Genomic DNA, 15,127 nt, shown 5'->3' with positions numbered 1-15,127 from the left:
ATATTTCCCAACAACGGGTGAGTAATATACATAGGACATCTAGTTGAGATGCATCAATCTTGTCTCCTCAACTGCGCCTCCTACATAATTAATACATACACTGACATGACATGGATATGATATGACAAGGGTATCAGAGGCAAAGAGTTAGAAAAAGAGCAGAGTGAATGCATTTTTCATGAACTGCAGAGATTCCCAGCCAAAGTTCTAAACATGATGTTTCAGAGACGAAAAGGAGCATGGAGGGCGTGAGAGACTAATATCTGACTGTATGAAAACAAACCTGGGATTTTCATATGCAATTGCACTCATGCTGATATACGCGCATCTCTGATCACACATCTGATCTGCCTTGCGTCCCCCTCCTGGCTATCGGATCAGGGTTCTGTTAAAAAAAAAAGGCAAGTGTGATACAACATCAACTCATCTTTTTACTTCCACTGATGTCTCAACCTCTGATGGGCTGTGGCATTACTGCAGCTGCTGACACTTAATAAAAGTGAAATCTGGGTTTCTTTAAGAGTAGCGTTTTCCATTTCTATCACTTTTCTCCACAGATTGGTGAAGCTATAAATAGCCTCAATTTCTAGTCCTGTGGAGAAAAAAAAAACCCACACAGGTGTGGAGAAGAATTCATTTTGCTGTGTATTTGGACAGGACTGCTCTGCTCTGCCACTGGGAGAGGGGCCTTACAGGGGCCATTCCTCCTCATTCAGAGCCATTACCACCCCACTGTCACTGTCAGTCTGTCCCCTCACTCATCACAGAGCCCAGAGCAGCCCCACAGCCCGTCTCAAACCTCACAACTAAATCACATTCTACGCACAAAAGGCCAGGGCCGTGCAGCATCTACTGTATCTAATCTAATCTGTCCATCTCCTGTGTCCCTAAACGCGTGCGCGCGCACACACACACACACACACACACACACAGTCTCTGGGAAGGAAGGCCAACATCTCAGCACCTCAATCATGTACATTTCCGCTGTGTGTGGTGAAACAAGAGTCTGTAATGCAAATCAGAAATCAGGATTTGCCTCCATAATTGGGGCTTTATCAGCTCATTAAGAAACAGGGAGGCATCGCTCAAATGAGCATGCAATATTCCCATTAAAACCGCCAAAGGAGAGAGCACTTAGAACATATCAACACAAGTCCTTGGGAGAGAGGGAAGCAGCTGTGATTGATAAGGTTACTATGTTGTCAGCTTAAAAAAAAACGCATATGGGAAGCAGCAATTTAGCAGAAAGAACAGAGCGAATGTTCTCAGGTGGCCCTGATGGCCACTAGTCTGCCCTGCAGTGCTATAATGCCCGACAGAATGGCATGTCTTATAAAAAAATTGACAGATTTATTATTACAGCTGTTTAACCTCTTTATAATCAAATCATGTTAGGGGTTCAAGGAGTCTTGCTCCCCTTGAATTACAATCATTTTAGCTTGATTTCACTTCTCAGTGTGGCGGGATCCAGTTACCCCATGCAGGCACATTTCCTGTTTACATAAAGCAACATTCAAAGTCAAGTGTAAGTGGAGTATATTAAAAAAATAATATGAATCAGCCCACACTTTGTACTTCAAGTCCTGCGTAAAAAACACAATAGAGAACAACTATTATACTGTGGGAAATGACAGGGTGCAAAGGTGATATTCCACCCTCCTCTGGTCCACTGAAATTGTTGAGCCTTTGTGGTACAAACTGTACCGCTAATATGCACAGATCTGACTGGCAGGATGCAAATTCATCACTATTAAAGTGAGTGGGGCAAATCCACATTAATCCCACAGTCTCTGCATGACAGACAGCGAGGGTGACATGTTGGCATATTGTGTTTCATGTAACAGTAATTGCTGCCGCTCAGAGTGCTCAGAGGTGAGATCGTAGCATACAGTATGACGATGAACGAAGCATGTCATTGGACCAACAGGGAGAGGACTGTCAGTAGCTACAGGACATTGATGATTGAGTAACACTTTCTTACTGGTGCAGAGGAAAAACAACCAAATGCCTTCAGCAAAATCAATACAGTTTGATCCGTCGGAATGCAAATAGCGACTATTCTGGCTACATGACACAGGATGATGCACCATTACTTATTCTGGCTCCATTCAATGTCATCATTAGCCTTTACAGTGTCAAATCCGCTCAATAAAGGGCATTATTTCCAAAAGGATAAGCACTGCATTAATCCTTTTATGCCGCTTTCAGCAGGATAGAGTCTCCCATAGCTAATATTAATGTGCTAGGTGTCAAGAGTGAGATGGCTAATCCTGATAACTCAGAATGTACAGTCAACTTTGCAGATGGCTATCTGCCCTGGACTAGCACTCCTAATAGGCACAGGAACAGGATGTGCTTTTAAAGCTGCACTTCCCGAACATAGTCTTCAAAGAAAACGATAATTTTCAACGGGGCTTTCTGAACTGAGAAGATAAGCCAGAGAACGGGGGAGGACAAAATAAAAATGATGCTCGCCTCAGAGAGGAAAAATAGCTTCCTGATATAGTCCTAGCTCCCTCTTTAAAGCTGACACCTAGAACATACAGTTTATCAATTATACATGAAGCCAGAATCCATCTTCTGTTGGCAGCTTGTTTGGATCCGGCCCGAGCCCTCTCAGTGGTGAAATGTGTCTGGGAGCCCCCATCCCTCCTGTCGCCTTTTTCCACTCGCAGCCTGTCCTTAAATCAATCCCTTTTTAGGCCTGAATTTATTTTTCCTGTAACAAATCTGTCTTGGCAAATGATGTCACATAAGCGGGGAGAATGACAGCCTGATGTCTATGCAGGGAACATCAACCTTGCTCCAGCAGCCTCCTCCCAAGGTGAGTAATCATGCTGAGGAGCGGTGCAGTGTGTGGATGCCAGCCAGAGTCCAAACAAACCCAGAGTCTGTTGCTCAAGATAAACAAACCAATTAGGGGAAAGGCATGTTATTCCTCAGTTGGTGGGATATTTGCTAGATGGAAAATAATCAATGCATTCTTATTTCCGCAGGGTGAAGCTCAAAAGTCCTGAGCAGAATAAAATCTAGGCGGAGAGGGAGAGTAAAATTATTCATTAGAAAAAATAAATAATGGGACTAAACTAGCTACTAGTCATGTAATTAATCCATGCAGGCTCAGTGGAGAGAGGAGAGCACAGAGGGGAAGATTCATCATAGCTTTTCGCCCCTCGCTCCCAGGGATACATGCCCTTCTTGTGTGGATGAGTCAGCTTACATCTTCTGACAATTGTGAGCCAAGGGCTTTGTCAAAAGGAACCACAGTTATTGTTTTGATTGGTTCCCCCTTGTTATGTTGGAAGCGCAAAATGCTTTCAAATGTGATTGCACCACAGCATCTGAAAATAAGGCACGCACATATAGAACATCAAAAAGGAAGATGTCTGCTTTTTATTTACCGAGGACAATCATTTGGCACTTTGGCGCTCTCCCTGGCCTCTCCTCCACACTGGAACAAGAAGCCCTATCAGTAATTGCAGGGAGCGGCCCCGCTGGCCATCCCAAGCATTAGACGACTGGGCTCACGGTGCATGACATTCAAGCTGGCCAATAACGACAGACATGCTAATCAAAGTGGCTCTGGCCTCCCGATCACAGTGCGACTGGAGCACTTTGCCCGGATGGGGTGGATGTGCAGCTGCTCTGGCTGCACATCCACTCTGCACCCTCAGGGCCTGGGCACCAGGCAAACCACTGGCACAAGACTTTAGATGCCAGAAGAAAAAAATAAAAAATGGCAGACGCTAACAACGCCACACATGAAAAATAAATCACAGCCAGCTTGTTAGCATGGCAAGGGGAGAGGGAAAGAGGAAGAGGAAGAGCAAGAGACAGAAAGAGGAAGGGGAGGAGAAAAACAGAACTGGGTTAAGAGATTTAATGTGCAGCTGAAAATCTGACACTTGCCAGAGGTCCAAATGTTCCACCAGAGCAACGGCAGCCCTGCCGGCTAAGTCTCTATAAAGCCTCCAAAGCTGCTTACAATATACACTTGAGAAACAATAGATAAGGTCAGAGTACTAGCCTATATCTGACTGGGACCATGTACGAAAAATAAACACTTTCCCACTGCATGTGCTAACCCTAGACACGCTTACTGAATCCCAGGCAAATATCAGTTGCTGTAGTGAAACTATTTTTCGACTGATCTTTTAGATCTATTGTCAAGCAAATTTCCCACATATTCCCCAGTTCCAGTCTTTTTAAGGTTTTGCTGCTTTTCTATTTTTTATTTAATTGTAACCTGAATATATTTGGATCGTTAGTCAGACAAAACAAGTATTTTGACATCACCTTAGGCTCTGGGAACTAGTGACTAGTATACAAAAAATAAATCAATAATAAAAATAACCACTAGTTCGAGCACTAGTTTGTTGATACATTATTCGCTGTCTTGCCGAGGGTTAAAGGAAAAGATCAGTATCACTCTCATCTAATTGTGTTACATAATGATGAAGTTATGATTGAATGTGGTTGTGAAATGCATGCATGCACTAGTTTTTGACTTCCACACCACGTCCAGTAAATGCAGGCATGCATTGTTTAAGATAAGATGTTCCTTTATTGATAACCCGTAGGGGAAATTCAAATTGGCACAGCAGCAAAGGGGAATGTAGTGCAAAGCTAGAAGAATTGGTTTATTGTGGGTACCTTGTGCATGTGTAGGCAATTTGAATCAATATACGACCAACTTGTTATAAAGTAACTTAAGTAAGTTCTACTATTAGGTCACATGACAATAACGGAGCAAACTCCACCAGCAAAGGAAGAATGTAAGATGTGAAAGAAAGCTCTGGAAAAAGCTAGGAAGTAGACCAAGCCTGTTTACTTTTTGGAAAAAATTTTGTCAAATTTGCATCCCTGTGTGGATTTTCTCACAGTAACAATGGGAATTAAAAAAAATAAGGTACAGACTTAAAATATATTGAAGGGCTACTGCAGAAAAAAATAGTATCAAAACTGAGGTGTGATATAATGAAACTCTTGAGGATTGTAACTTAAATGAATGAATTATCAAATCCTTACAAAATATATTATCCTTAGAAGTCATTAGTCTCCTTTAAAAATAGAGAGAGAAAACTGGCACTTTACAATGGATCCAGGCCAAACTGGCAGAAGGAAGATATGCACAGGCTTATTACAGACCATAAACAAATTACAGCGACATAAAAGGGGAAAATGAAACCTTGCAGAAGGAAACAATTCTCAAAGAACAGTGTCCAGCATCTGCTGCACAGAGATGCACATCTGTGGTGAGTCTTTGTAGGCCGCTTTCAGGAACTGTCAAGCTGACCCGAGTGCTGCGTGGATGGTTTGTGGGAAGTAGAATATTCCAGCAATATTTGTTCAGTCGAGGCTTTATGCTCCAGCGTGATAATGTAACAGCGTCTGACACTTAACTCTACTCACTATCTTTGCCCAGGAGACACACTATCCTAAAGCGTCTGCGGTTTCATCATGTGAATCTTAATCAGATACTTAGCCAGTAGAGCAGGTTTTTACTCTCCCTGGTGAGTGTATCAACACATGGCCATCAGGCACAATTCACGGCCACAAAGTGGCTATTTATTTTCTGCTCAGCATTACTTGACAAATAATTACTCAGTCTATTCAATTAGGCTGTGGAACTTGCACAAATGGCCACAACATCCCAGTGTAGGACAGAAACATTATTCTACGTTTTACAACTTGGTCTCATGAATAAAAAGGCACAGACACGCCGGGTGCTTTGATGCAGAGGGAGCGAAGGGACAAGGTGATGGAAAGTAGAAATATCATTAAGTCTGAACTATTTCATCCCTTTTACAACGAGGCAGAGGCAAACAGACTTGTTGCCGGTGGAGCAGATGCACACAGTAATCCGGGGTGAAAGGACATGGTGTTTTCCCTGCTGAAGAAGAAAAACAGTTTTTACAAGGTAACGTGGGTGTACAAGGAGAAAGTCATTGCATGCTGGCAGAGTAATATGGACTACAGCCTGGATGCCTGCCAGAGTCCAAAAATTTGCCCCCCCCAGAGGCAATTACTCAAGATACAGTGGATTAAAGCATTTTTTGCCTGTTGTCGTTCAAATTAGGATGCTGGAAATAAAGACTCCCAAAATAAAACTAGCACAGCCCTGCCAACTTTTAAATATTTCCACACACATTTCTAACAAAAAATAAATCATAAATAAATAAAAATAAATCACAAAAAATCTAAACCAAAATAGATGCCATTCAGTCGGATGAGAACTTCTCCTCCGCAATAACAAAATGAGATGAACCCTGACATCCTGTAAACTTTCTCCACAACAATTCCAAACATAGTTGCTTTTCCAAAGCTTATTGTGTTTATGTTATAGTTAATCAAACAAATAAAAGAAACAATCCACAGAGGGGAAAAGTCGATTTACTAAGGTACTTTACAGTACAATTCTAAGGTACTTCTACTTTACTTGAGTATTTCAATTTTATGCTACTTTATACTTGTATTCAAGGAATTTCAAAGGATTTTTTATTGTTACTAGTTACTTTGTAGATTAGGATTTTACATAAAGCATATATATCGGTGAAAATTATTTCATATATATATATTAAATTATATATATAATTTATTAAATAACAGAAAGGGACCAAACTGCACAATAAGTTTTTTAAATTTTTTATTTATTTACATATGATGCTTTCAGTGCAATATTGCTACTTTTACTAAAGCAAAAAATCTGAAATCTTCTCCCACCTCTGACACAAAGAAATGAAACCCAATCAGGGGTGAGGATAATTGTAAACAACCTAAATAAATCCCACAGACGAGTGAAAGCCACAGGATGTCTCCGCAGCCAGCGTCGTTTGGCCTCTCCACCCTAATTTACCACGCTCCGCCCACTCAAGCCTGCAGGGTTGGCTGATCCTCCAGCAGGGCCGGGCCAGCCCATACGTCCCACTGGCACGGGACACCCCGCCGAGAGCCAATCACCAAGCCCGCACTCCTGACAGCTCATTACCACTCAATTAGGCAGGTGCACCTCCATGCACAGCCTTCTGACAAATACAGCCCTCCCAGATGCATGTTTAACATTCGAGAGAATTATATAGTGACAGCAAACACTAAACGACTCACCCTTATCACTTGATTGCCTCAAGATTTAAATCCTATAATTGGCCGAGGCCAGCAGGAGAAAAAAAAATAAGCCAATAAATATGATGCAGTCGGCTTGTAATTGAACAATTATGAATTCATATTCATAAGATGCTTGCTGGCAATTACAAAATGCCATCTGATTAGGCACAATTTGAAATGACATTGTTCCATGCTAAAGACACTGTGGTGTCAGCCTAATACAGAGAGGACACATCATAGCAGTTGCTAGCCCACCGACATGACCTCCAGAGATAGGAGACATGCTGACACAGTGGCTTGGCCAGTGACGAACGGGACTTGGCACCCATCGCTCTTTGTCCCCTAAACCTACTGCTCACACTCACTCACACAGAAAAATAACACCACCAAGGGTTGACTTTCAAATTTTAACACCAATGGGCACAGATTGGGCACATAACAAAACACAAGCAAGGCGAAAAAATGTTGATCCCTTGAGAACAGATTCTAATCAAGATGAAATGATTTACAAATCTATTTAATAAGGCTTGCCAGAAGTCAAACTTGGCATGTAAATGTGGTGGGGATTAAATTTCATCGGCAACCAAGACTGTAACTGATCGCCTGCAGACAAAGGGGGAGCCTGCCAGTTTTTTTCTCCCCCATCCACTTCTCTTCCCTCCCCTCTTTCTCTCCACTGCCTGCATTTTGCCTCGTGATCCCTCCCTGGCTATGTGGAAGGACAGGGGCAGTGCAGATTGGTGCAGTACAGAGTGGAGAGGAAAGAGAGAAAAGACAGAAGAGAAGAACAGAAATAGAAAAGGAGAGGGAGGAGTTGGGGACAGGGGAAGGGAGGAATATCGGGAGATAAAGAGCAGTGGTAAAGGGGGGAGAGTGTAAGGAGAGAGGAGGATAGAAAAGAAGGACAGAGGAAGAGAGAGAGAGGAAGCTCAAGGTCAGTGTGAGGACAGTGTAGTCCTCTGAGTTGGACAGAAACACAGCCGCAGTCACCTCTGTGCTAATCAGCCCTTCAGCTGGCTGATGAGATGTCAGTTAGTTGTGTGTGTGGAAAACCTCTCCCTTCGCTTTTTTGGCTGCAAATTGCAGGGGCTGGTGGGGCGGAGTAACAATGTGTGTGTGTGTGTGTGTGTGTGTGTGTGTGTGTGTGTGTGTGTGTGTGTGTGTGTGTGTGTGTGTGTGTGTGTGTGTGTATATACTGTGTGTGCCACTCTGGAGTGTAAGCAGGCTGACGTGCTGCTTGTGGTGCCAGTATTGCGCTTTTTTTCTCATTCTGCTTTTGCCCTTCCAGCATATTATGCTATGGTGACTGAAGCTGAACTCAGCTTTCCCCTGCAGTGAGGGCAATAATATAACTGCCAATTAATGCTATATGCAGTATGCCAGTGTGAGGCAATCTACTTCAAGATGCTGCGTTGTTTAAAAAAATAAAAAAATAAATAAAAAGGTAGGCTAGCCGTTTTCCTCAGGCGTGGCTAACCTCTTGCAGGCTAACAGGGATTGTGCCATTAGCTTAGGGCATAAACGAACAGCGTCCACAGCTGTGATCAGGTTTGTGACCTAACAGCACTGCAGCTTGTGTCTCATTGGGTGAGTTTTGTGTATCAAGCCAGTTGGCAGAGGCGAGTGTCTCCTCCGTCTATCCTTGGGTTATTTCTGACCATCTGTGTCCAGTCATTAACAGGCCTTTTCACAGTCAATTGTCTTGTTCATCTCCCCTCTTCTTCATTTCTGCAACTTGCTCTGTGCATAACCATGAGATTGACCAAGTGCTTCTTTTTTTCCTGAATGCAAATGGAAGTTAGAAGAGGCTATTTTATTAACTAGGGCTGTAGAGCCATAGGTTAATTCAAAGTGGCATCATGGAGGATGCATCAAGCAGTGGAGATCAAATTACAGGGCAAAGCGCTCAGTGTTAAGAAAAACAAGCCAGTGGTATGCTGCAGAATGTGTGCGTGCATGCTGTGTGTGTTTAGCAGCAAGTGTATGTGTGCCTGATAGACTGGAGAAGGGCGAGGGGGGGACGCAGAGGAGACAGCAAAAGGAGAGGAGGAGGAGGGAGGGTCCTGTCCATAGAGGGCCAAGGGGGGTGGGGATGGAAGGAAAGAGGGAGCGAAGGGGATAAGGAGGGGAGAAGAGGCTAACTGGGACAGCACACACACATCACCCCCACCAATTAGAGTCACTCATCTCCCTTTCACACAATACATCACCCTCCATTTCTGATGTTTACAATTGTCGGGGAAAGATAACTGTAAACATCACTGCAGCAGCAATGGCATTCAACAAAAAAAAATATATCCTCTGCCTGAAATGCATTTAGCCATTCCTTCTTCCCCCTCACGCCTTTGTTATTGGTCTTTGTGCAATGATTTGCCTAAGGACCCAGATTTCCTAGCAACAGCCTGCCACCAAACATTTGGCAGGAGTTCAACATTCTCTCTCTTTGTGAGAAATGGCAGTACTGCCTCCCTGCTCTGCGTCTGCCACCAGCCCTGCTGCTGCTGCTGCTGCTGCCGCCGCTGCTGCTGGATGAGCCAGACTGGCTGCAAGAGCCCTCTAATAATTCTGTTTTCATCCAATCACACCACATAGTAGCAGGCACCTTGAGAGCCTCTGCCAGGAATCATCAATCACCTCTTTAACACACATGCTCCAACAAACATAGACGCACGTGTGAGCAAATAGCATGCTAACATACTCACATGCACGCTTTTTGGTAATTACATTTGCAGATTAGAGTGTACAAGACTGTGCATACCTCCCAGCAGTCGTTTCATGAAAATAAACAAAGCACATTAATACACAGCAGAGGTTCGTACAGTGTGAGAGAGGGAGAAAATGTACAATTTGGCTGTAAATTGGGTAAATACATCTGAGTGCTCTCGACAAGGTTAATGGAGAGAGGAGGCCTTAGTGAACACCGGTCTAGACACGCCACACAGTATTAAGTGGGAATAGCTGTGGCAGTGTATCTGGCTAAGTACTTTAGAAGTGCGAATGGGACTCTAATAAAGCGAATGATCCCCCTGTTTTGACAAAGAGGCCCAGGAGGGACGGTGGAAACAACGTTTGAGATTCCAAGCACTGACAAACACCCATTTGTGGCCCCCCTCAAATCCCACGGAAGCTTTTCCCTGCGCGCAAGACTGTCGGATGTGGGCAAAACCCAACTGCCAATTTGCAGAGGATGTGCCGTGTTTGCTAATGCGAAGCAGAGGCTAAAAATGAGACCACACAAACTGGAGGATGGACTGACTGATCTGCTTTCTGGCACAAGCACTGATGGCTTCTCTTTCTTTTTTTTTTCCTTTCGTGTGGTGTTTGTTTCTGCAACTGGGCGGCTAATTATGAAACCTCTGTCATTATTGGAGAACAGTACACTCATGTTTAGTGGGCTTGAGGGCAACAGGGAGAGCATTGTGAATTTCACTTGGGACAATATGCCAAGGAGAATGTTGATGGCTCGGCAGTAATGCTGATTTATGCCGATAATGAACTGCTTAAAGACATGGAATGCAGTGCAATTTCAGGGATATCATCTTGACTTGAGATCAGAGAAAATGCTGATCTGCCAGAATTAAATGTAATCCTAAACAATGAAACATGAGCATGGCAGGTCATCCTACTCCAGAAGCTGGAAGTGAAGACATTACCTCAGTGGTGCAGCTTGAGTGTGTGTGAATGTCTAAGCGCACATCTGTCCTCCTCAATCTGTGTGTGTGTGTGTGTGTTTTGTCTGTAAGGGGAAGACTGTGTAGGAGGGGGTAAGGCAGAATGAACTTGAATAATCAATTTTTACACTTTCACAGCACCTGTTGGCTTGTCTTCACGTTAAAAGAAATAAATGAATGCATTACATGTAGAACAATTTCACACTGTGCTGCAGCTTTGTGCAGAAAGACGAGGAGAAAAGAGAGAATGGAGTTGTATTGTCTCAATAGGTAACATAGCTCATTTCACTTGACAAAGGATGAATGGATATATTGACAATGCAGAAGGCGTGCTGAGGCATTTCCTGAATAAAGCCTCTTAACATTTTGTCCTCTTCTGGCAATAGAGTTGGGGAACAGTCATTTTGAATGTAGAGGGTCTCACTTACCGCAATATAATAGACCTTGGCTTTCTTCACCAGCTCCCAGTTGCTGTCCAAGTCCAGGTGTTTTTCCTTTTTGTAGCAGTTTGCCGCTGCCAGGTTAGCAACAAGGGACCTGCCGAGACAGACCCCATAAATCTTCCGCCTTGCTTATCATCCATCTTAATTTTGTTTCAAAAACATCCCTAAAAACACTCGGGCCCCAGACTTTCCTTTGTTCCTTCAAGATATAAAAAGGAAGATAATGGATTCTTAGAATGTCTGAACCAAGGTGAAATCTTTATTTCTTTTCTTTAAAAAAAAGGGGGGTTATCTCGAACACCAAAAAAGAGCAATTGAAATAAGCACAGGGATTTTCAAGGCTAATGATGAACCACCTCCAAACTATTCCTATTTTAATATCACCTGGTAAAGTGGTCCATTGTTAACGAAAGGTGGAAAAACAACAGAAATTACTAAATGAACACTTGAGTTGAGTAGAGAGTAGTGGGAGCTGGAAAGTGAGGCAGGTGGCATTATCTTACATAACTCATTAGCCAGTATTCGTACGTTGTCGTTTTATGAGCGGCCATCAAAATGAGTAGCAACCATCATCGCTACTTAGGGGAAACTCTTAGGCAGCCATATGACAGGAGGGTGATGCTATAGAAAGAGGTCAGAGAAAAATGCTACCCATGGTTAGCATAGTGAGCATCAAGCATCAATATCCATAATGAAGCATGCTTGTAAATATGGTGAAAAAGGACTTCCCTACAACTTGTCTTCTCAGGGTGTGTATCCTACAACCAAGATTTGCCAGGTGACAATCTAATTAAATTTACCAAAAGTCAACTATTTCTAATCTTACACATTGCAGTGATAAATGGTATGGAAGGCTACCTTAAAGACCTAATTCAGGGGATTCCATTCAACATCTTACTGCCAACTGCGCAGGCTAGCAGCTCCTTTTACTCCAACTGAAGGTTATCATGCAGAGGGATTATCAGTAAGCAATCTAAATTGTTTAAATATTTTAAATATTAACTTAATTTATCACAAAATAACATAAAATTGGTAGCATTTATTTTTTGAAAAGCTGATGCAGAATAAGTCATATTGGACTGCAATTATCACGCAGAAACTCTGAGATCCTGAAGGGACTGACTGATTGAAGCTTTGATTACACATGTAAAAACTGAATGAACCCAAACTTCCCAATACCTCAAATGTGATTACACAACATACAGTATCTCCACAGACTGGAATTCAAATTGTCAGATTGGGGAGGTAGATTTTTTTTTCTTTGAAGACTTTCACTAATCAAAGCCTGGGGGCTGTGACATACTGGCTCCCAATCCTTCAAAGCCATCACCCTTCCAATCTAGCCCTGCCGGCGACCTTTCCTCTGGCCTCCTGAGCTGTCTGTTAAACACCTGTAAGAAATATTACAGAGCTCGTCTCCCTGAGCACGGCACCTGACCTTTTCAGGTGTCAGAGCCCACATCAAACAAGCCCACTAAGACCATTCAGCAGGGCTGGCTCCCGGGGCAGTGGAGGTCCAAGCCGTTGACTGACTGACAACTCCTGTAGCAGAGGATGAAGGGCTGCAAAGGAGTGGAGTGTTTAGAGAAGGAAGTTATTGATCTACACCTGGTGTATCATGAACTGGAGCCCTCACTGTTAGTGATATGTGTGTGTGTGTATGTGTGTAGGCTTTGACCTCTGCTGTCTCAGACGTGCTGATGATGATGCTAGCGTGTGAGTCGCCAGAGATGCTAAAGCCCCTGTTACAGCCGAGCAGGCTGACAGGTGAGAGCTGGGATAGCCCAGCCATCTCTAACACATTGCTACTGTCAGCCTATAGATGGATGACAACCCACTGGGGCGGCACAGACTGAGTGGGGGCCTGGAAAAAACACACTCAAGCTGTTCTTTTTCCTTTTGATGTGTGAGCCGAGCTGTGATTCCCTGTTATGACTTCCAGCCCTGAGGAGTCAACTGCCTGCCTGAGGATGTAAAAATGAACCAAAAGGACTATTTCAAATCCGAGATAGCGGGTCAGCCCTTGGTCAAGCGTGACTTTGAGGTGGCTAACCTATTGTCCCCGGTGATACAGGCTGCACAGGTACCAGTCGGCTCCTCGTTTTGTTCATAGTAATGTGCGTCAACATGAGCTTCTTCAGCCTTCTTCTTCAGGATCTCCCCAAAGTGGTCGGTGCCGATGCACCCAAAGAAGGTAGCCACCTTGTGGGGTTTCTGGATCATCCACTAAGAAAGAGAGAAATAAGAGAAATAAAAACAGCAGTTACAGTGTGCTCAGTTTACAAAATATAAGTCTGTTTGAAGGGTCAAGTTCAGCTAAGGCAGATGGCATACAAACTGTAGCTTCACAGCAAACATACTGCTGCTGTGATATATGAGGGCTGTGAGCTGTCGTAAACAACCCAAGACCAATTCCACTACACATAGAGGCACTATTCTCATCTAAGCACTCCTTCTTCCCTGTGTGCTAAAAACAGTCTCATCTCCTTATTTACACAAACCCCATAATTCAAGGCTCCATCCTACTTATGCAAACACAGAGTCTGTGCGTGTGAGAGAGTGTGTACCTGCTACCACAGGACACTCCCCGAACTGCTCGTCGGCCATTTTTTATTTATTTTTTTGGTCTCAACAGTCCTGATGTACTCAGTGACTTTTGCATGACGAGAGAGGGGGGCTGCTCAAATTCTACAGCGTTCAGGTTTAACCTCCAAAGATTTATTGACGTACAGTACGTGCTGCTGTTTGCTCATTTTATTGCAGCCTCCAGTTTTGTTGCTGACGGGGGCCCCTTGTGAATGAGATGTTGCTGCTTTTGGGGATGACCTGTATATGTGTGAAATTAATCATTTCACATGACCAAATAGCATCTCGGTGGGGGAAGAAAAATGCATTTTCATCACCCGTCCAGAGATGCTCTTTCCTGTTATCTCCAGGTAACTAGTTCAGATGGAAAAAAATAAACAATCAAATAGAAGAAGAAAAAAACAACTTTACCCAGGAAAAAAATCATTACTTTAACAAAGGATCAGATGTGTTGTCAGACCAAGGCTGCCAATTTACAAACACAGCTGATCTGGAAAAAGGTTTTTATGGCTTTTACCTGGTAAAAAAAAAAGAAAAGAAAAAAAAAGAAAATCAGGCTGCAAATAATTATTTTCATCATCCATTAATGTGTTTTGATGAAAAATTCCCTATCGTTACTTCCAATAGCTCAAGGTGATATCTTCAAAGTGTATATTTTGTATGACCCAAAAGTATTCAATTTAGAGTGATATTAAACAGAGAAGAGTACCACATCCTCACGTTTAGTAGCAGCAGAAAATATGTTTCGTATTTATGCTTAATAAACCACAAACTATTAACCGATTATCAAAATAACTGTCAAATGATTTTCTGTTGAACATACTAATCAATTACTATAATATTTTAAGCACTAGTGCAAGCATAATTAATTATAATAATGCCACATATGCTGTATCTTGGTTCATGAGCTGGCCAACCACGTGTTATCTTGAGTCATGGTTTAGTCTTTCAGCCGCCGCCCCACACCGGCTGAAATACACACACATAAACATGTACACGCACGCACCCACCCACGCGCAAATCCACACCGAAAGCCGACAGAAGTGGGCTCTTCTTCCCTAACCTCTTGCTGCAGGCACCTCACACTTATCAAGGTCACTGGCTCGGGTACACGTCAAGTCCTATCTGATTTTCCCTTTGCCATGATGAGCTCCGAATCCAAGGTTAGAAGCTGCGGGCTGTAAATAATGACAGCGCGGCCCCTCCATTTGCAGGCCTCTCAGGTGGGAATAGAGAGGGCCACTCGGGGGCCCCCGTCTCTCTGATGACAACGTGGTGAATCACAGTGGAACCGTCAACCTCGCAACCATCCCCGCCCCCCAC

The 15,127-nt window shown here is 43.3% G+C and overlaps 1 protein-coding gene across 2 annotated transcripts in view; it reads right to left on the bottom strand.

Annotated features, from left to right (window-relative positions):
• LOC119887500 (adenosine kinase-like) overlaps positions 1-13,446 on the bottom strand; it is a 59,069-nt gene extending 45,623 nt beyond the window's left edge. For both annotated transcript variants that reach the window (XM_038698286.1, XM_038698287.1), the window contains exons 1-2: positions 13,272-13,446; positions 11,204-11,312 (exon numbers count right to left, since the gene is read on the bottom strand). In XM_038698286.1, the coding sequence (XP_038554214.1) occupies positions 11,204-11,312; positions 13,272-13,441 (279 nt within the window). In that variant the 5' untranslated portion in view covers positions 13,442-13,446. The remainder of the gene's footprint in view (positions 1-11,203; positions 11,313-13,271) is intronic.
• Between the last annotated feature and the right edge of the window lie 1,681 nt (positions 13,447-15,127).

This window comes from Micropterus salmoides, unplaced genomic scaffold, assembly GCF_014851395.1.
Source record: "Micropterus salmoides isolate LMB-PRFRI ecotype aquatic unplaced genomic scaffold, ASM1485139v1 Ms_hic_scaffold_4200, whole genome shotgun sequence".
NCBI classification, from domain to species: domain Eukaryota; kingdom Metazoa; phylum Chordata; class Actinopteri; order Centrarchiformes; family Centrarchidae; genus Micropterus; species Micropterus salmoides.
The sequence above is the reverse complement of the archived record's forward strand: the minus strand, read 5'-3'. Positions and strand labels throughout refer to the sequence as shown.